Here is a 23,883-nt window from a genome sequence, read left to right on the forward strand (position 1 = left end):
TAAGTGAAGGACAGTTGAGCAGTGTCCTTCCAACTCCCACCTGCATTCAGTGCAAGGCTAACTAAACAAAAAGCCTTTGTTCTGAACAAACCTAGTGCCATTACACCAGCATGGTAAAGTCCACCTGAAACTATTGTTGGTGATGGCAAAATAAATATCCCCTCCCATGGGTCGGCCAGGTCAGAGTGCTAAATCAAAATATCAGTGGTATGACAGCTAGCCTATACTTAGCCATGTTCTGTATGCACAATTTTACTTGAAGAAATTATGCGACAAGAAAGACAATGTTTTCTACTATAAGGAATTTGACATACACTAGTAGGTTGGTTCCGAAATTAGTGCAACAAAGCACACTACACAGTGTACCATATGTTTACATTTGAGTCTGAAGAGTTTATTTAGATATCAGATTTGTGATATGTTTACTTTTTCAATACTTCATACTTACTTCATCTTCATCATACTTCTACTCAACTACATCTCGGAGGCAACTATTGTACTTTACTCCACTAGAATTATTTGACAGCTTTAGTTACTAGTCTAGATTTAGATTGCTAGAGGTTCGGGCCGCTATGTAGCCCTCACATCTAGAGTTCGGGCCGCTATGCGGCCCTCACGCCTACGCCGCACTGCCGATCCGACCAATATTTCTGAGTCATAGTGTTGGGGTCTGTTTCTGTCTACCCGTGTCCCTTTTATTCCCATATTTGGAGGTATCTGTCAGTCCTTGTCCCTTTTATGCCCATATATGGAGATCCCTGATATTGTCATCAGTATATGCTCATATATTGGAATGTCCATATATGGGCATATTGGTTGGATGGGTGCCGGCGATTCTGGATAACTGGATATCCGAACTACTCAATGGCGGGCACCACACCCCCTTGAGTCCTTGCCGTTGCACGTGCCAAGTTTGAAGTCGGTCGGTCCCATACATGCTCTGGACAACCGGATCTCTGTATCTGTCAGTCCATGGCCCTTTCATGCACATATATGGAGGTCACTGATGTCACCAGTATATGCCCATATATGGGCATGCCCCCTTTTGTGCCCATGTTCCGTATCAGCATCGGGAACTCCTTATATGGTTATGGCTTAGTCAGAGGTCCACCCGCTGGCTGGCTGGCTGGCCGGCCGGCCTTCCCATTAGCCAATTTTAATGTGTAACTAGGAGGATTAATACAAAACATATAACTTATACTTTGGCTAGCACGTTGATCTACAAGCTAGCTGATCTACAAGCTCACAAAGCGTTGCATTGTGATGCGCTGTGAGCTAGTATATCAGCTCTTTTTAAAAAAATATTTTTTACGTTTTTTAATAAATTGTGAAATTGGGTCATAATGAGTACTTTTATTCATTCAAAGTATTTCTATATTGTGGTATTGCTACTTTTACTTTAAGTAAAACATCTGAGTACTTCTTCCACCACTGCTCTTCTTAACCGATTTTTATGACCAAGCATCCTTGGGCTCAGTCACTGATGCTGGTAATTCTGTTACCTCTTTCATCTGATTCCTGTTTTACCTCTGCGATGTGGAAGAGATTTACCAAGCAGATGAGAAAAGCTTTGTCTGTGGTTTACTAATAAGACAGCAATAGGATGTTGAGCAGCTATAAAATAACCTGTCCTCCACTAAATTGAATTCTCCTGCTTTACGAGATGCATTAAGTCAAAACACAGGCGAACACCATACGGTGATACCTTTACTACAAAGTATGTTTACAGTACAGGCCAAAAGAAACCAATTGATTATGTCAGGGGCAGTTTAGTAGTTGAAAGTGAGGTGAGGAGCTCTGCTGTACCAATGTAAACCTGTGCTCCTCCTGACCCACCATCACCACCCTCTGGGTCTGATTACAGGAAAAGGGGGTGGGGGTTGTTGGGACACTGACATCCTGCCAACCACACCCTAAACTGACAAGATCTTATTTCTGTTGTGTAAGGGACAGTGCAGAAGACGAGCTGCGGTAGGAAGCATCTCCACAATGTTTTTCTGTAGCGTTCATGATGAACACGCCTCCCTCTCGCCTCTCTTATTAGCTGCATTCTTCTCTCTGTAAACACGGGGAGGGAATTTATATTTCACATACATGACTTCTTGGTCTTGTGTTTTTAAGAGAGGACTTTCAGTTGGATGTGCACTTAATTATATTGAGACCCCCCCCCCACATACACACACACACACACTCTTATTGGTGACCTGTTATAATATTACTGATCACACCATATCATTTAATAATGAGTGTGAGAAGTGTCACCACTGCCAAGAATAGCCAAGCTGTGCCCCAGTTATCATGGATCTCTGAAGTGTCACAGGTTTCGTCCTGCACCCCTTGTTTCTTTGTGTTGTCGATGCTTTTATTGCAAATGCAAAGAAAGGAAGCTTGTTTGGTGTGATGTGATCATTTTGAGGGGAATTCCTCATTTGCTTACAGAGCTAATTCTCTCAGACTGTATGCAGTATCTTAATTGTAGGCGTCAAGCAGGTTTTTCTCAGATTGTGCGAATTTGATTTTATAGCCTGGCTCTCTTGACATCATGAACTTAAGCTAGTCTCTTTTTTTTTGTAAATGAAGAGTTTGTCAAGGGAGCGGCTCATTAGTACTATGCCTTTTTTCTCTCTGTCTCAGCAAGTGCTGACATAGCCAACCATTGCATAAGTAGAATATTTTGAATGCCAAGCATTTCCGGGCCAATCATTCTTACGCTGGGGTAGTATGTTAACTATGTTGTTTAAAGACAGAACTCTCTCTGCAGCTTTGTTGGTCTAATCTAGTTTACTCCTCTTGTTGTTGCCATGTCCAGGCACGTTTAGGACATTTTCTTTCCTCCATTGACTCCCTTCTCCACTCAGATGGTTCCCTTGATATACTGGGAATTTGATGACCTCACTAGTAGATCATAGCAATAGTAGACAACAGCAATGCTTCTAATGAATTCAGACTGACAGGTTTTGGAATTATATTGTAGAGTGTGGACAGCTGAAGGATTTGCCACACATATGGGCCAAGTCTGCATTCTTTTTTTTTTTGCTTTTCTTTCAGAGGGCATTTGTGTGAGTGTAGATGTGCATAACACATACAGTGTGTTGCATTTAACATCACTGGGGAATTTATTACCATCTCTTGCATTTGACATCAGTGGGGAATTTATGACCTAGTGTTCTTCCAACAGTAGCTCACCCTGTGCAGATCAAATACGGCGACCAAAGTGCCGACAACGCAAGCATCCAGTGACGTTGAATAGGGCTCCAGACTAACCTTTTACATATAGCTTGCACTGGTACACCTTTTTCATTTACTTGCACCAGCATAAAATTTGGGTGCACCCAAAGATTTGTCAGCTCCCATAGGACCCATACACAAGTTCTTAACACATTAAGTAAATGCTTGTATCGGAATAAATGTAGCTTGCAATTGCAGGTGCCAGATGTTTACCTTTACTTACCAACGATGCTAAATTCATCTTGTACTGCATTAGTAATAAGCAATATGACAATATGATTAACAGTATATCTTTTTTTACAATCAGCGCCGTGCACCAAGCTTCGTTGGGAAGCTGCGTTGCACCGTGGAGGGTTCTGTAGGCCAGTGGTTCTCAAAGTAGGTACCGGTGACCTCCAGGGGGTCCTCAACAAAATGTGTTAATATAGCATCCAAACCAGTTTAACCACTTTGACTCTATATACATCAGCTCTGAGCCAGCTATTTGAAAATAGCTTATCTACAATCTCACAACGTGACAGGATTAGAATATTTCTTTGAAACATTTGAACACAAATCTTGTATTGGGGTCCCTGGTACAAAATATTTTCAGATGGGTGTCCATGGCCAATTGATTTGGGGGTCCTTGACATGAAAAAGTTGGAGAACCACTGCTGTAGGCGACTCTTTATCGTGGTACTGCATGTTGTGTTTATTGTACAACTAGACTTGTTCGACCAGTTAAAAAGTTTAATTTTGTGACATATGTGCAACCGCATTGGTCGCACTCTGGAGCCCTGTCGAATGTAACCAATTTCCTAACTCAAGGTATTTACACCTCTTTGGCCCATATGTTGTCAGGGAATGCCTTTTCTTAACTGAGAAGAGAATTAGAATGGGCCATTGCTCAGTGTTTGGCTTGAATGGTCCATAGTCCACTCCGGTTCTCTGTCACTCACCCATGACCTGACATTGTTTTTCAGAATGACCTGAAACTGATGGAAGCATTTGCTTTAGGGACTTCCCTGCAACTTTTAGAACGTCGTCCACAGGCTGACAAAGGCAAACAAAGCTTGTGTATATGTGCAGTCAAACATAGTATCCACATGATCCCCGCCAAACCTGACCTGCTGTGGAAAATTTAATCGTTGATGGTTTTGCCATTTTCCTCTACAATATTATAACCAACCTCAAATATCTCATATGACATTCCGCTTCAGCGCTAGTCTTTTTATGCTTAGCAGCATAGAATTTTTCCAAAGTCCCTAAGGATTGCTAAATTGTTGACCCATGGTTAACAGAGGTTAAAGCCTTGAGTTTGATAATATCTTTCTTTTTACACATGGGCACAGATGCACCTTAAATCAAAGCTATATACTTCGGGAGCAAAGGAGGAGGTTGACATATCTGACAGTATTAAACATTGCTCTGCCAAGTTAATTGTGCTGTTCATTTAAAGCCGAGCCCCTGATAAGTACTGGGTGTGGGTGTAATACTCTCCAGTGCATTTAATAGCTAGTTAAGCTGCACTCGAATGTCTCTCAAGATATTGGAAAGGCCACAATTAATCCACTTGGACTGCCATTAGCTTAGCACGTCTGAACGCTGGGGAGGGAAAACGCTTTGTGTACGTTTCGTTTACTTTTCTCTATAGACATTTTAAAACAGTAATGCCATTGTCCTGAACATTACCTTTGTGAACTTCCTTTTTTGTAACTGTTGCCCTGGCTCAGAAACAGCTCTTAGTTAGCTAACTAACCTACCTACAGAAAATGTCCATATTGTTTGTTTTTAATAAATTATTTTGTTTTTCTAGTGGTGTAAATAACTGACAGGATGATGACAAGGGGGTTTGATGTCTCCCAGCGACAATGGAACATGGAAACCATCTACAGTGCAATGGTTTTCAACTCTGCTCCTGGAGACCAAAGAGCACTGATGGCTTTCATTTGACCTCTCTAGTCGGAGAGTAATTTAAACCTGAGAGACACATGATCAATAAAATGACTGGGCTCTCAGAGTAGTCTGGTTCCCCAGGAGTCCAGGACTGAAGTTGAGAACGTGGCTATGGGATGATATACATGTATGATAAAACAAGTTTACAATAGTTTAAAATACTTATTGATTACCAAACATTGACGTGAGTGTGTGTATATTGGTTGTTTTTCCATCAGGGGATTCTTATCCTAGTCGAAGGAGTCCATGGAAGCCATTCTCAATGTGTGAAAGAGACCTCCCACCCTGCCATTGTTAGCAAGGCTTATGGCTTTGAGCTCCCTCTTTCTGCTCCACTGGCTCTTGTGGGACAAGTGTGCATACGCACACAAAAACACACATACACTGTCACCCACATGCTCATGTCTGCAAGGACAACAGGCCTGTCCCACTGCTGCATCTCACTTGAGCTTGCCAGCAGTGTGAGTGTGAGAGCTACATTGGTTATTTTGTTACTGTAGCATTTCTACCTGATAGTCCACATGATTCATGATGACTGAAATTCTCTATTGGCTCAGAGTGGTTTCACTCTGTCTGATAAAACATTCCAGATGCCACCAGTCCAGACATTGTACAGTTTGGCAACCAGTGACTGCTGAACCCGTTTGAACCCCCCAGGCCTATCAGGAACCAAGTTGCCCAACTGTTGTCCTGTCTGAGGAAGTTTACTTGGGAAGTCTGTGAATGCCAGAAATGAGTAAGCCAGTGGCGCTGATATGAGGGTAATAACTGAACTATGTCTCCATTTGGACTGAGAAAAATGAGCTGGTTTGGATGGAAATTGTGACTCATAGCTTAGGCCTGTGTCATGGACTTGTGATTTATATTTATATACGTGTATCATATGTCTGGCTGAGTGGCTGTTGTCTGATTTTTCCTATTCTACTGTTATTTTTTCTGTTGGCTCAACCTGCACACATGAAACTACAACCTCTGTGCTCTTTTTCTTGACGTGGACATTCCTTAGTGTCACTCGGCAAAGGGAAACGGCTAGCTTTTGAGTGCCTGTGCAGAGAAGAAGTGAAGAACACATGCAATGAGGCTTTGAGGCCCTTAACATGTGGTTAACATGTGGTTTAACGTTTCTTTCACGTGATACAGCTTTGTAAGTCCATTCCTCTGTGAGGTGAGGAAATCAAGCTGGGGTCAGAATAGTCTTTTTTGTTTTGCTACGGAAGTTAACTTACAGAGTTAACTAAATGACCCAGAAGTATTGTATCTAGGACATGATAAGACACAGACATGATGGGAGCCAGTCAAATTCTCTAGGCTAAATGGTAAGGAAAGGTGTTATATTGCGTCCTTCAGGCCTGCAACAAAAGTTGTTTTATCAATATTTTTTTCTATTAATTGGATAATCGGTGCGTAATAGAGATGTGTATGACTGCCAAAACTACATTTTGAATATTCTACTGGGCTTAATAAAAGATCCTATTTGTACAAACGGATAGAAATAAATCGAATTTTGGGACTGGCACAACAACATTTTGAACTCATCCCTTGTGGATATGGGCATCTTTTTTGGTTTATGGTGGTATCATACCAGAAATCAACAAAGATGCCTGTATCTTATGACAAGAATTTTCGTTCAGATGGTTGTGTACTGCATGTGTGTGTATGGGGGGTATGTCACAGTTTATTCCCGTTCTTTTGCATTATTGATGAGCAAAAGATTGCAAGGAAGACATTTCTTCCCCTTTCTCTCCCCTCCCCTTTCCTGTGATTTTCCCCTCTTTTCATGCTTTAAAAAAACTGTCCACTTCTATGACAGGTGTTTTCATCAGCGTGCGTGTGCCTGCTAACTGTTTGTGTTTGTGTGGTTTCTGTGGCAAAACAATAGTTTCTCACTTGTGCTCTACTTGACCCCTGACCCTGGTCTCTTGTCTGAGAGGATCCAGGGAAAGCCAGGGAATGGAAAACGTGTGTGTGTGTGTGTGTGTGTGTGTGTGTGTGTGTGTGTGTGTGTGTGTGTGTGTGTGTGTGTGTGTGTGTGTGTGTGTGTGTGTGTGTGTGTGTGTGTGTGTGTGTGTGTGTGTGTGTGTGTGTGTGTGTGTGTCAGAGAGAGACTTCACAGGCTGCAAGAGATGAAGGGCCTGACTTTGCCCATAAAATTCCTGTCTCTCATTATCAGCCTTGTCAGTACACACACACACACACACACACACACACACACACACACACACACACACACACACACACACACACACACACTCCCTGAGCTACCTGAGCTGAGTCTGCATGACTCCAAAGCTTGTTCCCTCTTTCCACAGACGTTTGTTGTAATTCTACTTCCCTATGGCTGTTCCAAGAACGTTATGTTTTATCTTTCATACCAGGGGTCTGAACTGCTCTGTCATCTCTTAGATCTCGCTGTCACATTCTTTGGCAACCTCCCCGCTCCACTCAGAACTTCTAATCTTGAACTTAATGAATGACAGTGATCTAGCCAGTCACCAGTCAAATGTAATGAAGGCTATATTCCGAAGTGTATGGCCTCTCCCGATAGAATAATGTAATTGCAACAGTGTCCGAAGAACAACAAAGATGGCTGCACATCATCTGTGCTGTCTGCTTCAAATAACTTTTATTGACGTTGTCAACCAGAAGGTGCCCTTTTCGACACAAGAGTATTGTATTAACATACTTTACCGTACAAGATAGAATAATGTTTTATTCATTAAAATAAGTCTGGATTTTAGCTTTAGCCCAAACTTGCATCTTCTATAAACTAAATCTTATTTTTCTCTCTGTCGTCCAGGCGGTGTGTAGTGGCACTGGGCCTGTTGGCTCCGGGCTGAGAGGATGAGGAGGTTCAGGCGACATGGACAGGAGTCCCAAAGAGACCGAATCAAACAGGAGCTCTTCCAGTTCAATAAGGTAAAGGGAGACCAAGAAGAACCATCTGTATCTTAGAGCCGCCCTTGAACTTCCAAGTTTTATTGTCACACCACACGTTTACAGTGTAAAAGAGTGTGTGGGAAATTATTTACAAGCTCCCAATGATATGCAGTTACAAAACATAGTCATAAGAACTGGGAAAGGAACAAAAGAAAAAGTCAGACAACAGTATCAAAAGTACATAAGGTAAGGTACACATTTCTTTTATAAAAATGTGCAAGTAAGAGACATTTATACAGTAGGAAATGGGGAGAGAGAGATGGGGAGTGACACGCAGCAAAGATCATTGGGATTCGAACCCGCGACCCACTGTCAGGCTGCATCAACAGCCTAGGTGCCGGGACCGCTACCCTAGCCGTCTGGGCCTTTCCCCCCTTTTTGTCCACATCCTGTCCTGGTATTGTCTTCTTACACTCATGGTTTTTGCCTCATTCTACATTTCACTCCTTTTTCAGACAGTGGAGCATGGATTCCCCCACCAGCCTAGTGCTCTGGGCTACAGCCCCACCCTGGACCTCCTGGCCATAGGCTCCCGCTCCGGAGCCATCAAACTGTATCCTCTGTGGTTCCTATACTGCCTAATCCTACACGGTGTTAATTTGTACATTCTCAGCTACAATTGGATAAATAAACACTAAGGGTTTTACTGCATTGGAAGGAGTGGGTGTGTGCAAACACGTGTATTCATGTTCCTGCGAGGACGTGAGCACGGCACGAGGTGGAATTAGGTTTTACGTTTTCGTGCGTGTCATGTTTGAACTTGAGACAGGTGGTGCTAATGTGTGGCTGTGACTCTGCTTAAATCCTCGTCTGTGGTTCACATGGGCACCTGACGAAGGTATTTAATTTTCCCACGCTGTTGCCCAATGCAGCCTAGTACTCTCAGACACTGAATTCTGTGTGTGCGTCTCTTGTCTATCTCTCTCTATAGCCTCCCACACAATTATACTCATTGACAGCGTGGTGGAGCCAGTCAGTACACTCTACCCATTCACACATTCAGACACACACACACACACGCTGGCTGTGATAACCCCAGTGCCTTCTCTCGTTAGACTAATCCATTCATACAATGAGGCAGATTGTTCTGTGATAAAATAACACTAGGGACCCATGAAGGGAAATCTGTGAATGAATTTATTATTAGCTAAGAACAAGATGCTTCAGGCTAAATCACTAAAGAACAGAGCAGATTGTGTTATTTTTAATGACTGCCTGGACAGATTGTTTTAATGCTACAAGTTATTGCACAAAATGGTAATGATTCGAAGTACCTAGTTCCACACAGCATGACAAATGTACAGTATACTGTGCCATCTGCGCCTCAGTTTATCTGTATGAATGCAGGGCACGAACATACTGTATCTGTTGTCCTTGTGTTCCATTATCTCTGTGTGTGTGTGTTTGTCCAGTGTGAGCGCATGCATGCACGCCACGGTCAGTTGTTTCTTGACTATTGTTCAGGTATGGTGCCCCAGGGGTGGAGTTCATGGGTCTGCATGATGAGAATGCTGCCGTTACACAGGTGCACTTCCTGCCACACCAGGTGAGTGAGCGCACACGCGCACACACACTCAGTCACGTACCCACCCAGAACCTTTGTACCATTGTTAGTGAAATACATTTTAATAAGTCAGTTTGGATGGAAAAATCTTTGTTCATAAGGCTTGGATAAAATGGCAGAACGTTCCTTATCAGCACTCAAGGTTTTTTTGGCACGTACGATGTCTGCGATGTGGAAACAAAGAGGCAGAATCACAGAATAAGGACACAAAAACTGATTTCAAGTATTGGATACGGAAGTTTGTGGAATTTGGGGAAGATTATGATAAAATCTGAGAACATATTAAGTATTTAGAATAGTTAGTGTTTAGACCATATGTTTCTCCTCAGCAGCAATGCTGTCGTTGGTAAGCATCTGGGATAGAGAGAAAAATGAGCAACATCTAAACGACAGAGGAACACAGTATATAATAACCACACATTGAAATCCTTGTCATAGGCCCTGAGAGTATTTCTAAGTAATGCAATTCAGCTGTCTCCTTGGCATCCAATGTAACACAAAGAACCTGGGTGTCTTTTTTGACAACCACATGAACTTTTAGTTCCATGTAAAGAACCATCTACCATTTACGCAATATTGCAAAAATCAAACCAATCCTTACTACTCATGACCTGGAAAAAAATCATACTTCAACCTGCCTTTTGTCTCTTCCCGTCTTGACTACTGTAACTGACTCTATACTACCCTGAGCTGTTCCTGTATTCATCGACTACAACTAGTACAGAATGCGGCTGCCAGAATTCTCACCAACACCAATCGTAGAGCCCATTAAGTCCAGAATAGTTTTTAAAATCCTTTTAATAACCTATAAAGCATTACATGGGCTAGCCCCACTTTATATCACAGACTTACTGCACTCAAAGCCCAATGTGAGATCTCTCAGGTCCTTTGACAAAGGCCTTTTGGAAATACCCGCGACCAGACTCAAAACTAAGGGTGACCGGGCCTTTGCAGTGGTTGCTCCTACACTGTGGAACGCTCTACCCTTGGCAATAAAAAAATGCTGAGTCAGTTGACAGTTTTAAGAACTTGGTAAAATCACATTTGTTTCGTAAGCATTTTGTCTTATGAAGTTTTTACCTGACCCACTTGTGCAGGTCAATGTTTTACTTTACTTCTTGTTGCACTATTGCCTTCTTTTAACTTGTCTTAACTTGATTGTTTATGTTGTTGTCCATTGTACAGCACCTTGTAACATTATTTCGAAAGGTGCTTTATAAATTAAATGTACTTACTTACTTACATATAGGGCATTTTGCTATTGTTTTTATTATGCTGGTTGATTATACAAACGTTCTTGGATTTAACATATCAAATCCCCCAATAATACAACAGAAGAAAGAGAATTTGTAAAAAAAACAACTAAAACAACAAAAATGGATTCACACAGGTTATTTCAGTGCGTTCATTCCATTGTTATTACAAGACTTGAAACACTCATCTTTCACACTAAGCTGGTTGTACTGGTGACGTCCCTGTGTTTATATAATGACTTAAGGTTGAACTGGTGACTCTACTGGATGACAACAGTCTCCACATGTGGACTCTGAGAGCTCACAAAGGAATGTCTGAACTACTGGAGATAGGACGCTTCACGCTAACTGGACCCCCTGGGTAACACGCATACACAAACTCACACACGCGCCCTTAGTCCTCTGTCAATACACACTCAATAAACTGTATACCTCAGCGTTCTGTAGAGAAGAACAGTGATTCTCAAACCTTTTTAATTTCAACGACAAGCTTGATTTGCATTAGGCCACAGATCCCCATTTGATTATTTTTTGTGACCCCATCTACACTGTAAAATAAGTTGATTAAAATCTGAGTATAAATGTAATCTGAGTTACAGATCCGTAAAAGGTCCATTTGATTCCTAACTATCAATCATTTGGCCGAGACCCCTTGGATCCCCCTCGTGGACCGCTGGGGGTCTCCAGACCCCACATAGAGAATCCAGTGGATTAGAGGATTGACAATGAATTACACATGACCTTATTTTCTTCTAATGTATCTCTGGCTTACCGACCTCATGATCTCTCTTTTATCTCCCAACTCAGTGCTCCCCCCAGTGTCACCCGTGTCACCGCGGTGCTGGCTCACTCTTCAGGAGAGCTGCTACTGCTGGGGACGGAAGGAGGCCATGTCTTTGTGGTTGAGGTCCCTGGCTTCAGAGAGCTGGAGGAGAGAAACATCAGCCTGGATCAAGTTGCCAACAGGTTGGTGTCAATCACACCATAGACCCACGCCTACGCACTTTAAAAAACACTTAAACTCTCTGACTTAGTAAACTGGACCCGAGTTGGCTCTGTACGTGGACCGCTTTTTACCCCCCGTCTCTAAACCAAATCTGTTCATCAAAAATAGCCGATCTACAAGCTCACGGCGCGCGGCTAATGTTCCCCCCCATGATATGTCTGCTGGGGTTCAAGTGGTTAACCTCTATTTCCACTATTTCAAAAATAGTGAAAATAGCCGATCTGCAAGCCCACAAGGTTGCACGCTTGTAGGTCTGATATTTTCACTATATTTTTAAATACCTATGACATGCCCAAAATAGGGACGCCAGGTTGATAGTGGTTAAATTCTAGGGCTGGACAATATGTTCTCTCCAATAATAAGACTGAATGTAATAACAAATGAGGCATGAGTAATGGAATTAGAAAAGTAATAGAAAAATAATCAATTCTTATTTTCAATTAACTCTCAAAACCTCAAAGCCTAATGTTTCAAATCCATAGTTTTAAAAATGTCATGTCTGTTCATGTATCTATTTTTGCAAATGTGGGTATTTAAAAAAGGTATGCCTTTAATGAAATGGTTAAACAAATGGAAACTCTATTGACAGTGTGCCTTAATAGCCCCTCTCCTCCATAACAATAGGAAATAAAACCTGCCACCAACACTACATCACTGCTATACACACGTGGTCACAAATTCACCCTTGCTCTAGGCCGCTGCAGATCAATAATGACATTTTAACTGCAATGTCTTTGTTTTCCTGTCTCCCTCCCTTTTTTACCATACTCCCTTCTTCTCACACTACCTTTTGTCCACCCTCTCCCTCTGTCCAGTGTACCAGAGGACTATATAGGCCGGAGGAACCTGGAACACGTAGAGTCCTTGCAGGAGAACCCAGTCGATCCAAACCAGGTGGTTATTGGCTACGGACGAGGTCTCATGGTCGTCTGGGACCTGGAGAGACAGTGTGCTGTCCAACACATACCCGCTACACAGGTATATTACTCTGCAGTCAAGCCAATAAAATGTAACGTGCCGCTCTTGCAAGACTTTACGTTCATTTCTTTTTTTTTATATAAAACGCCTGTTATGAAAGAACGCCACCCAGTACTGTATAAACTGAGATTGTGAGTTCTGGTAAGGAGCGGCGTTCTTTCACTTGTTTCAGTTGTTTGTTCGTCATAAATTTGCCCCGTAACCGTCGCCGTTTGTTTCCACAGCAACTGGAAAGCGTGTGGTGGACAGAGGACGGCGGCCATATTCTTAGTTCCCATAGCGACGGCAGCTATTGTCGATGGACAGTGGGTGGGGAGGACTCAAAGGACGAAGAGGAGAAATCAGATATCCCTTACGGTGAGGATCAAAATGCAAGCCTCACTACAAACGTCCCAGGGTAGCAATTTTCTTCAGGCTGTTTACAAATAAACCCCTCTTCATTTAATCTGTGCAGGACACTTCCCCTGTAAGGCCATTTCCAAAATTGTTCAGCTACCTACAGCAGAAGGGTAAGCTCTCTTAGTGCACTCCTTCATTCATCCTTTTTTTATTTATATTTTCCTTTCTTTGTTTCTTTAATTTCTTTTTTATTATTTGTCTGTCTTTCTTTCCTTCCTTCCTTCCTTTGTGACATTGACATTCTGTTTCTGCCTTCTCAGTGAAAGTGGTAACTGAGCTTATTGGTGTCATGAACATCTGAATGTTTAACCTGTGTTTCACATCAACCTGTTATACATTAATCCTCAGCAAATAGAGCTGAACTTGAACTTTTTTCCCCTTCCCTTCCTCTCTATCTGTGTGCAGGCCTCCGTTCCTGCTGTTCAGTGGTGGCATGCCAAGGGCCAGTTATGGGGACAGACACTGCATCAGTGTGATCTACAATAAAACACACGTAGCTCTGGACTTCACCTCCCGGATCATTGACTTCTTTGTCATCAGAGACGGGCCGCAGCACACAGGTGGGCCCTACACACCAAACCAAACAACCAACCCACGCACTGACTTCTTTCATAAACATGGCTGACATACTGCACTTATGCTACGTTTTTGGCAGCTGTGTTATCACCATTGCCAAATATTTTAAGAAGCCAAATGTTGACACATGTCACAAAATGCTAACGGCAATACCTCTGGGCTGTTGGTGATTTGTATGAGTGTGTCAAAATGCTATTTATAATTGTGTAGTCACCTGACAACAGACTTAACTTTGTTGGCAATGGTAAGAACAGATTTACAGTATACCCTGCTAAGATCAAACAAATGGAAGTATGTTTTCCGTTTGTGGAAAATCTATATTAAAATATATGGCATAGCTGACGGAGGGCACAGGCAAAAGCCTGAAGTGGAATGTTGAGCTCTGCTCGGGTCCAAAATGACGAGACCCAATAGTTTTTTTTTTAACCATAATTGGACCCACAGCGCAACTTTTTTTCTCACTCTTATTGTGCAGCCTAATTATCACGCAGCACTTCACGCAGCACTTCATAGAATCTGAACTGACCCAGACCTGAGTGATGATGATAAAACAAGGACCTGAACCCTTTTGGGTCTCGGGCATTGTTGGATCTTTTCGGTTGAGGTAGACCTGTGAAGACCGCTAGTGGAATGGAACATAACATTGAAGAATCATGTCAAGCAGTTCTAAATTGTAAGAAAAGATATGTCAAGGAACTGACCCCTTGTACACTTCTACAACTTCAGCCTCTTTTATTGTCTGTGTAACAGTTTCACAGATTGACACTTTCAGTTTTTGTACAGACTAATGTCCCGAGCTGAGTGTGCTCCTACTGACAGTATTTTAAGAAATCAAGGATGTGTGCTGGCTCAAAGCAAACAGTCATAAGAAAGAGTCTCACTCACAGTCTGCACTCACAGAAGAAGTTTTATCATTTTTAATGATGGCAGCAGTAAGTAGCCCTGAACCCCACATTTACAAACTGTAGCTGCTGGATATTGGATTAGAAAGTCTGTGGTGCATTATTGCTTTCATAATGGAGTTTGAGCCCTTGAGTTTAGAGTCTCCCAATGCCTTACTGTCTGCTAGGTGATCCCAGTGCTCTGGTGGTTCTGGTGGAGGAGGAGCTGGTGGTCATTGACCTGCTGACAGAGGGCTGGCCGGTCATCCAGACTCCTTACCTGGTACCGCTCCACAGCTCTGCCATCACCTGCTCTCACCACATCTCCGCAATCCCCCTCAAGCTGTGGGAGCGCGTCATCGCTGCCGGAGAGCTGCAGAGCACACACTACTCCAAAAAGGTAGGCTGACGTTGACCTACTTTTCATCTGTGCGCTTTCACTTGATAGAAATGGCATTTTAATGTATACAATATATAAATAAAGTTTGCAAAGAAGTTAAGTTCAAAAAGCCTTATTAGACTGGCTGTCATATATCAGTTTCTGCAGGAGCATCTATAACCCTGTTCCACCTACTGTGCAAACAAACAAAAATAAAGAAAGGATGCACTCTGCTTGAAGCATATTAAATGTTCTTTACTGACATATGTAGAAATGCTCCTAGAATGTCTCAATCTTTTGTTCTAAAAGATTGAGACATTCTACATGGATGTAGTCTCAATCTTTTGTTGGAATGGACCACATTATGGTGGTATTATTGGAATGGCGCATCCTAAACATAGATGTTGCCTCAATCTTTTGTTGGAATTGACCGCATTATGGTGGTATTATTGTTAAACTTTAATTTCCCCTTGTGTGGTTTCTTTCCCTGCAGCCGTGGCCTGTCACAGGAGGCCAGAACCTGGCACCAGACCCCCCTCAGAGAGACCTGCTACTCACAGGGTCAGTTTAATTTTTTTTTGTGCAAACTGCCTACTGTTAGATTAAATAGAAGTAAAATATTTAATATCAAAACAACTAGCAGCAAATTGCTGCAGATATCAAATATGGGAATGTATTCAGTCATATAGAAGTTATCGTACCAATGTAACGGGAGCAGCATGTAAGACATGGCAACAGGGTTCAGTCTGGCTGTGGAAACGGTCCCTTAGTCCATTTGTTCAGCATTTGATACCACGGTATCGGCTGCTTGCTGGTAGCAGTCTGAACAGATTTTGGCTGGGGCGGTTAGTGTCTTTGACGGTACGCTTAGCGTATATATCCTGACTGGAGGAAAGCTAACCTCCGGTGTGGTTCTAGGCTGTCCGCACCGCCTCTGTGGTATTATGTTGACTCGGTTGATCTTTTGGATATATTAGCAATGGTGTATTCATTTTTGTCCGTAGGCATGAGGACGGGACAGTGCGCTTCTGGGATGCATCAGGAGTGTGTCTCTATCCCATGTATAAGTTGAGCACAGCCAGCGTGTTCCACACGGACGCCGACCCCAATGATAACATGAACCAGGGCACTGAAGGAGAATGGCCTCCGTTCAGGAAGGTACGTGCACATTCACGTGTCCACACACAAAGAGGGCCCTCAAAACAGTGCATGTTGTGATAACATAACAAAAAGGGCAAAGATAAAGGACAACTTCCCAGAGGAAAAGTCACGCACAATTACGACAAACGTGTTACTCTTATTGACTATAATATACTTTGGCACAAGTCTACCTATTTTCCCTTATTCTTCCTTGCCTCTCTTTCAGGTAGGCTGTTTTGATCCCTACAGCGATGACCCAAGGCTGGGTGTACAAAAGATCCACCTGTGTAAATACAGTGGTTACCTGACTGTGGCGGGAACTGCTGGACAGGTAAAAGAGCACTGTAATACATATGTTAACTGAAACCGCTCTCATCTGATAGCAGGATTTTATCATGGCAGAAAGCTCCAGTGCCTGTCATTTGTGTTTTAATATCTGTCATTAAACTGCAACCAGGCCTCTGCACTCCCAAAGAATTGCTGTTATTTGGTTGGTTGTCGATAGCTGCTATAGTGTATTTGTCATCACTGAGCCATGTATTTTTTCCAGACAAATTCAAATATTAACCACTTAAACCCTATATACTTCATTGACCAGAGGGTCCCCCAACAATCTACTTGCTCACAACATGTTGCAATGCGTTGTGAGCTTGTAGATCTGCTGACTTTGCCTGAATGCTTGCCTATTTTCCCCTGAATGTTCACCTAGAATTACTTGCCCAGAATAGGGATGCTAGGGTTCATGTGGTTAAAGTTGTTTCCCTTCCATCTTGTCTGTGTGGCGTTGTCCAGATCCTGGTGCTGGAGCTGAATGATGAGGCAGCAGAGCAGACAGTGGAGGCTAAAGTAGTGGACCTGCTGCAGGGCCAGGAGGGATTCCGCTGGAAGGTAATAACTAACCGTGCCAGTCAGACAGGATGATCATGCTGCTAATGGGATATGCTCATCTGATCAATATAGAGCGTATCTATAGTCATCACTCATCTATGCTGTAGCACTAAGACTAAGGTGTTTATACTCCCTGGTTCAGGGCCACACTCGTCTGGACGTACGAGAAGAGCCTGTGATGTTTCCTCCAGGCTTCCAGCCCTTTGCTCTGGTCCAGTGCCAGCCTCCTGCCGTGGTCACTGCCCTCACATTGCACTCCGAGTGGAAGTTGGTAGCCTTTGGCACCAGCCACGGATTTGGACTGTATGACTACCAACAGAAGAACAACGTCTTTGTCAAGTAAGGAGGCGTGTGTGCTTGTACTTTGTGAGAACCTAATGTTCCCTTAAGGACAGAAAGAGGAGGACAATCACAGGTCATTTTTGGTCGTCACTTTGGTCGAGGCTTTTTTGAGTTTAGGACTTGCTTTTAAAGTTTGAATTATAATGGTTTGGGTAAAGGTCAAGGCCATGCAGTTGGGATGATAAAGGGTGGAATTGGAAAATGAGTGTAGTCAATGTAAATCAGTCGAACGGCTGCAAGGATAAAAAGGGTGTGTGTGTGTGTGAGTCAGAGATTATCTTGTATTTGCCATATTGCCCTTTGTGTGAGGAAGATAACAATATATACAGGAAATGGACAATAAATGTCTGTATTCCTGAACCTGCTTATGCATACCATACTTGTCTGCCTGCACAAAGTAGCCATGTTTATTACTCATCATTTTGTAAAGGCAGTAAGTGATATTTATTGTTCAAAGAAGTGTAAAATAGTTCTATATTCTGTTAGCAATCATTGCTACAGTATAGAGTGTTTGTTCAGTAACAGGTGGCTCCTGTCCCTCCAGTTCTTAGTGAAATTGGAAGTGATGACACAAAGAAATGAGCAGACAAAATTGGAACTGGAACACTATTAAATTGAAGCTAATAAATGGGTACTCTCTCCTGATTGGGTGAAATTGGCAACCCACCTGAATTTTTTTTTCTGTTTTATTAAATAACCGGAGAGACTGGGACACCCCTGTTACTGAACAAACACTCTATCAATGATTACTCTCTGAATATAGAGCTTTAACTTTTTAAAACAAAAACATATCACACTACCTTTAAGACTATTTATGATATTTTTGAGGATTATTGTGTAAGGACATAGGACATTGAATATCCTCCACCCTCCCCAGTATAAGCTAGCCACTTAGGTGATGGGGGTGGTCACATATCCATATGACCTATGATGGTGACAATGAATAGTGTTTCACCTTGAGACCTGGCAGACACAATTTGGGTTGAAACTGACATGAAAGATCCCTAGATTTGTGTTTGTGTATATACAGTACAGTATAGGGTTAAGTGGTTAAACTGATTTTGATGCCATATTAACTCATTTTGCTTGGGACCCCCTGGAACCCTCTAAACAACCCCTGGGGATCCCCAGACTCTACTTTGAGAAACGATGGCCTAATGCATATCTAACTTGGGGGGTCCTTTTTTAAAATGATTTTTTTTGTGAAACACTGCCCTGCCTCTTCCGTAGGTGTACCCTGAACCCCAGTGACCAGCTGGCCATGGAGGGTCCTCTGTCGAGGGTGAAGAGCATTAAGAAGTCTCTCCGGCAGTCCTTCAGGCGGATCCGTCGCAGCAGAGTGTCCCTAAGGAAACACCACGTCACCAACAACGCTGCCAAGGTAAACACATGGATTAAGGTTCTCAGTTGCCACAACGCCATTTCTTTCGCTGGTTTGGCTGTATGCAGAACGGCAAGAACATAGGTTTAGAACAGGGGTCTGCAACCTGCGGCTCTGGAGCCACATGTGGCTCTTTAGCCCTTCCCTTGTGGCTCCCTGTAGCTATAGAAAACATTATGGAAATTAGCAATGTTTTTTCGTTTTTGTCACATTGTATTCATCGTTGCTGTAATATGAGACATAGATTCTTACATGCTCCAATACTGTAAAGATGTGTAGAATAAATAATAAGCTTCAACATTTCTGTCAAATATGCGTCAAAGCCTGCAACGCATTTATTGGCACAGCACCGGCATTAGTGGGCTAAAATAGGTTTTGCAGCTCCAGACAGATTGTGTATTTATTTTTTAGTCCAAAATGGCTCTTTTGACTTTAAAGGTTGCATACCCCTGGTTTAGAACGATAATACCCAAACATAATTCTACATATTGCGCTTATTGTTTAGGAAACAGAGTCCTAGTGTGAGGGGGGGCTCCTTTCATGGTGTTTCACAAATCACAGATTAGGTACTTGGCCTGACAAAATGTTTCAATCATGAGATTTTATTTAGCTTTATTCCATGTAAAAACATTTCACTGGGAACAACTACCCTTTTCAGCGCAGTTGACTAGATAAGTGGTTAAATGGAAAAATGTTTGATAAAACAATCATCTAAAACTGTACTTAATGAAATTTTATGGCCACAGCTTAAAATAAATCTAAATTTATTTTTTTGTGATTACATTTATCTTATATTCTTCAAAAAGTGGGCTATTGTTCATTCATGGCATCATACTAGCTGGGGGTACTTAGATTTTGTATTAATCAGGGAAAGGGGTACTTGAGCCAAAACAGTTTGAGAACCTCTGGACTATCATTGGTTATCAAACTTTTTAATTTCAAGGACCCCCATTTGGTTCCATTTGTACACCCTCAGAGTTACAGACCTTTTTTAAGGGTCCATTTGGAACCCCCTCAAGGAACCCTGAGGGTCCCTGGACCCCTCTTTGAGAACCACGGGACTTTCATTAGTTCATATGGCCTCCATTTTGCTCTCAGCGCAAGCAAAAACAGAGCAACTCTGTGTGAATTAGAATATAATAGAAAATATAATGCCAAATATGCATTTGGCCACTTGTTAAACAATCTCTCTCTTTCTCCATCTTTCTTTCTCACTCTCTCTCTGATCGATTTCTTTTCTCCTCCCTCTGACCTTCTGCCGTTTCTGTGTAGCTCCAGGAAGCCAACGCACGTCTAGAAGCTGAGCTAGCAGAGATGGAGCTGGCTCCGGTCCAGAGGAAGATAGAAGCACGCTCCTCGGACGACTCCTTCACCGGCCTTGTGCGCACACTATATTTCGCAGACACCTTCCTCTCAGACAGTGAGTTTACGTTTCACAACCTCCCACGTCGTCATTAAGGCCTTTTTATGTATTGTTTGTCGCAAATATTTTACTCTGTATTGTAGATTTGTTTTATGCACTATAAATAAAATGTATTATTAAGTTTAGGCTTTTTTTGAAGGGTGGGGGCAAGAAAGCTTGATTCCTTATCACTCCTGAAGATGATTTCTGCCAGATGTGTTAACCACCCTATCTAGGGTTGTCCGATATTGGCTTTTTTACCGATAACCGATATACCGATATTGTCCAACTCTTAATTACCGATACCGATATCAACCGATACCGATATATGCGGGGATTATTGTGATTAGGGTAAGCTCAAATTTCATATCACACACACCATATACAGTACAGGGTCCCCACGGTCATGAAATTCCTGGAAATATTTTGAAATAAAAATTTAAAAAATCCAGTACTGGAAAAGGTTTGGAATTGATCAAAGGTCCTGGAATTTATCAAGGGTCCTGGAAAATATTTGGCTATGCATTGTTTTTGGCAATTTTCTTTAATACAAAACATTTTCATAAGCATGTATAACATTACACGAAATATGTAACATAAGTAGTTTTTCGCCGAACGGGCTGTGTAACACCCCATCCGCACTGCCAGCGATGTGACGCGAAGCGAGCGGGCGATGAAATCTCATTAAAATACATGTTTTTGAATGAGACCGTCCTGACCTACCGCGAGCGACAACGAACCGTGCAACGTCGTCGTCCACCCCTCCTATTTTCGCTCGCAGGGTCACTATGCCCTAATTTTGCACGAAATGTTGAATGAAATTGTACTATTTTATATTCTATGCTTTATTTTTGCTACACTGCCTATCTTTGGGCATTGCACATAGGAGAGACACATTATTGCGCTGAATGATTGTTTTATAGGCCTGGAAATTGGGATAAATATTCTGGAAAGGTTTTGGAAAAGTTTTGGAAACTCATTGCAAAAAATGTGTGGGGACCCTGACAGTAAGAACTCCTGTAACTTATTTATAAAGCAAAAAAAAAAAAAAAAAATTTTTTTTCAAAAACCGATACCGATATTTTCCCGATATCAATTTTTATGCTAATATCGGCCGATAATATCGGGAGGCCGATAAAATCGGACATCCCTACTATATACCGTACTTAGTTGACCGGGGTCCCCCAGGGGTCTATACTTGGCCCGCTCCTTTTTTACCCTCTCACCAAATCTCTTAGCTCAAAATGGCCGATGTACAAGCTCACAACGTGTCACGGCACGCTGTGAGATTGTAGATCTGCTATTTTCACCTCGCCCCAGAATAGGGACGCCAGGGTTCATGTGGGTAAAAGGGCAAATTTAAGTTATTGACATCTGGATGCTTTTGAGGCACATTCCACTGATGTTTCCCGCTCTTCCCCCCCAGGCAACCACAACACACCCTCCCTGTGGGCAGGGACCAACGGCGGCTGTGTGTTTGCCTACATGCTCCGGCTTCCACCTGTAGAGCGTCGAGCAGATGACCCTATCAGCGCACAACCCGGTGAGAACCTTGCAGACCCAAACTGTTTGGAGTAGTTGGCACGTCGACATGCAAAGTGTTTGCCAACTCCAACAATAGGCCTTTGATAAAAAAGGAACACACTTGATTACATCTAAGTCTTACACCCTTTCCCCCTTGCTTCCTGTCCTTTCTTCCTCTCGTTTCCTCTGCCCCTCCATCTCTTCCCCTCTCTCTCTCTCTCTCTCCGTTCTTTTAGCCAAGGAAATACAGTTAATGCACCGTGCCCCGGTGGTCGGTATTGTGGTGATGGATGGCCATGGCGCTCCTCTCCCTGAACCCCTGGAGGTGGCCCACGACCTGGCCCGCTCGCCCGATATGCAGGGCTCCCACCATCTACTAGTTATATCCGAGGAGCAGTTCAAGGTCAGGAATACTTCAGGATACCCCTCTTGCACACCCCTCTTGCACAGCCAACACTTAACATGGACACACTCACACAGCACTCACACACAAAGCAGCAGTCCCACAGTTCACACATGACCCGGGTGGGGAGGAACCACCCGGGTGAGGAACCATAGGAACCATTGTTGTAGACTGCAGCATTAGATTCAGGTTGACTTCATTTATGCTACAGGAAATTGTAATATTGCAGTTGCCAAAAAACTATCTGGGTAAAAATAATTACAAAGGTTCAGAGGTACTCTGAATAATAGAAACAATATCCTAACAGAACAAAATAAGAAAGAACGCAATAATAATAATTAATAAAGTGATTGTGGCAATCGCAAAACCAAGTTTGGCAATAAACAAAGATGTAAGTTGATCAAATTGTCAAAATGCATTAATAAAAGATATTGCACCAATATAATTGCACCATTTGTTTAATATGTCTTAACTGGTTATAGCAACTTCACCCCAAGTGGAGCCCTTAAAATCTGACCCTATTTCCTTATGTGTGCGCGTGTGCATGCATATCTAGGTGTTCACTTTGCCAAAAGTCAGTGCCAAGATGAAGCTGAAGCTGACGGCCATCGACGGCTCCCGCGTGCGGCGGGTGGGTGTGGCCTGGTTCGGCAGCAGTCGGACGGAGGACTATGGGGAGAGCGGCCTGGTGGTCCTCACCAACCAGGGAGACGTCCACGTGATATCGCTGCCGGGGGTGAAGATGCAAGTGCAGTACCCGTGTATCCGCCGTGAGGACGTCAGCGGCATCGCTTCCTGTGTTTTCACCAAGCACGGACAGGGTAAGAAAGGCTTGTCCGGGACACAAAACAATTGATTTACAAGCTAACAACGTTAAGACGCGTCCCTAGCTTGAAAATCTGTGGTTTTCGATAGCGACACATCCTCTTACCTTCTTAATTTCTTAAATGCATTATAATCCATAATATCCATAGGCTAGACATTTTTGTTTTACTTGATGAAGCCCCAAAACGTTGACCAAATTAAGTTTATTGTAAGTATCAAGACAGTGTGCAGACTCTGTACTTTTGCCCCATTAGACCACCCATTGCTATAGTACACCCATTGCGATAAGTGCTTTCTCTGGTATTGACTTATTCTGAATGTGCTTGTCTTTTTGTTTCTTTATTACCCATGAACACACACTCCTCAGGCTTCTACCTAATCTCTCCATCTGAGTTTGAGCGTTTCTCTGTGTCCGCCCGCTGCGTGGTGGAGCCGCGGTCCCTCGTGGAAGTGCCGCCTCTTTCACCCACCTCCACCCAACACAGAGCACAGCCTGACGGGGCGTCTGCAGACCACAGGTTCACTGGCTTTATTTGCTTGGCTTCTTACTCATTCAGAAACTAGTTTATTTCTGTACTGATCAACTCTTGTTTTTTGTGTCATTCCAGAAATGCCAGAAGGGACAGTGATGATGCAGGTAAAAGAGAATGTTGTGAGACAATAATGAAAAAGCCCACGACATTCCCAACTGTGCACAATTCACAATACTACATTCTCTAATGTAGTGCGCCCTTGTTGTCAACTAGCTATGTGCTTGTGCTAATATGCAATATACCTGTCTGTTTGTACACACACACACTCCCCTTGTATGTGCCTGTGCGTACTGATGTGCTGACTGCCTG

General features: G+C 42.8%; 1 protein-coding gene across 1 annotated transcript in view; it reads left to right on the top strand.

Annotated features, from left to right (window-relative positions):
• llgl2 (LLGL scribble cell polarity complex component 2) overlaps positions 1 to 23,883 on the top strand; it is a 30,409-nt gene that overhangs the window by 2,539 nt on the left and 3,987 nt on the right. The window contains exons 2-23 of the mRNA XM_084078877.1: positions 7,961 to 8,079; positions 8,556 to 8,653; positions 9,565 to 9,646; positions 11,163 to 11,278; positions 11,725 to 11,883; positions 12,739 to 12,901; positions 13,126 to 13,258; positions 13,356 to 13,410; positions 13,706 to 13,860; positions 14,946 to 15,157; positions 15,630 to 15,697; positions 16,141 to 16,294; positions 16,503 to 16,607; positions 17,069 to 17,164; positions 17,307 to 17,503; positions 18,737 to 18,887; positions 20,160 to 20,307; positions 21,716 to 21,832; positions 22,050 to 22,216; positions 22,773 to 23,037; positions 23,409 to 23,559; positions 23,650 to 23,678. Coding sequence (XP_083935003.1) covers positions 8,005 to 8,079; positions 8,556 to 8,653; positions 9,565 to 9,646; positions 11,163 to 11,278; positions 11,725 to 11,883; positions 12,739 to 12,901; positions 13,126 to 13,258; positions 13,356 to 13,410; positions 13,706 to 13,860; positions 14,946 to 15,157; positions 15,630 to 15,697; positions 16,141 to 16,294; positions 16,503 to 16,607; positions 17,069 to 17,164; positions 17,307 to 17,503; positions 18,737 to 18,887; positions 20,160 to 20,307; positions 21,716 to 21,832; positions 22,050 to 22,216; positions 22,773 to 23,037; positions 23,409 to 23,559; positions 23,650 to 23,678 — 2,896 coding nt within the window. The 5' untranslated portion in view covers positions 7,961 to 8,004. The remainder of the gene's footprint in view (positions 1 to 7,960; positions 8,080 to 8,555; positions 8,654 to 9,564; positions 9,647 to 11,162; positions 11,279 to 11,724; positions 11,884 to 12,738; positions 12,902 to 13,125; positions 13,259 to 13,355; positions 13,411 to 13,705; positions 13,861 to 14,945; positions 15,158 to 15,629; positions 15,698 to 16,140; positions 16,295 to 16,502; positions 16,608 to 17,068; positions 17,165 to 17,306; positions 17,504 to 18,736; positions 18,888 to 20,159; positions 20,308 to 21,715; positions 21,833 to 22,049; positions 22,217 to 22,772; positions 23,038 to 23,408; positions 23,560 to 23,649; positions 23,679 to 23,883) is intronic.

The sequence above is a fragment of the Gymnoscopelus microlampas genome (genome assembly GCF_963454915.1).
Source record: "Gymnoscopelus microlampas genome assembly, chromosome: 14".
NCBI classification, from domain to species: domain Eukaryota; kingdom Metazoa; phylum Chordata; class Actinopteri; order Myctophiformes; family Myctophidae; genus Gymnoscopelus; species Gymnoscopelus microlampas.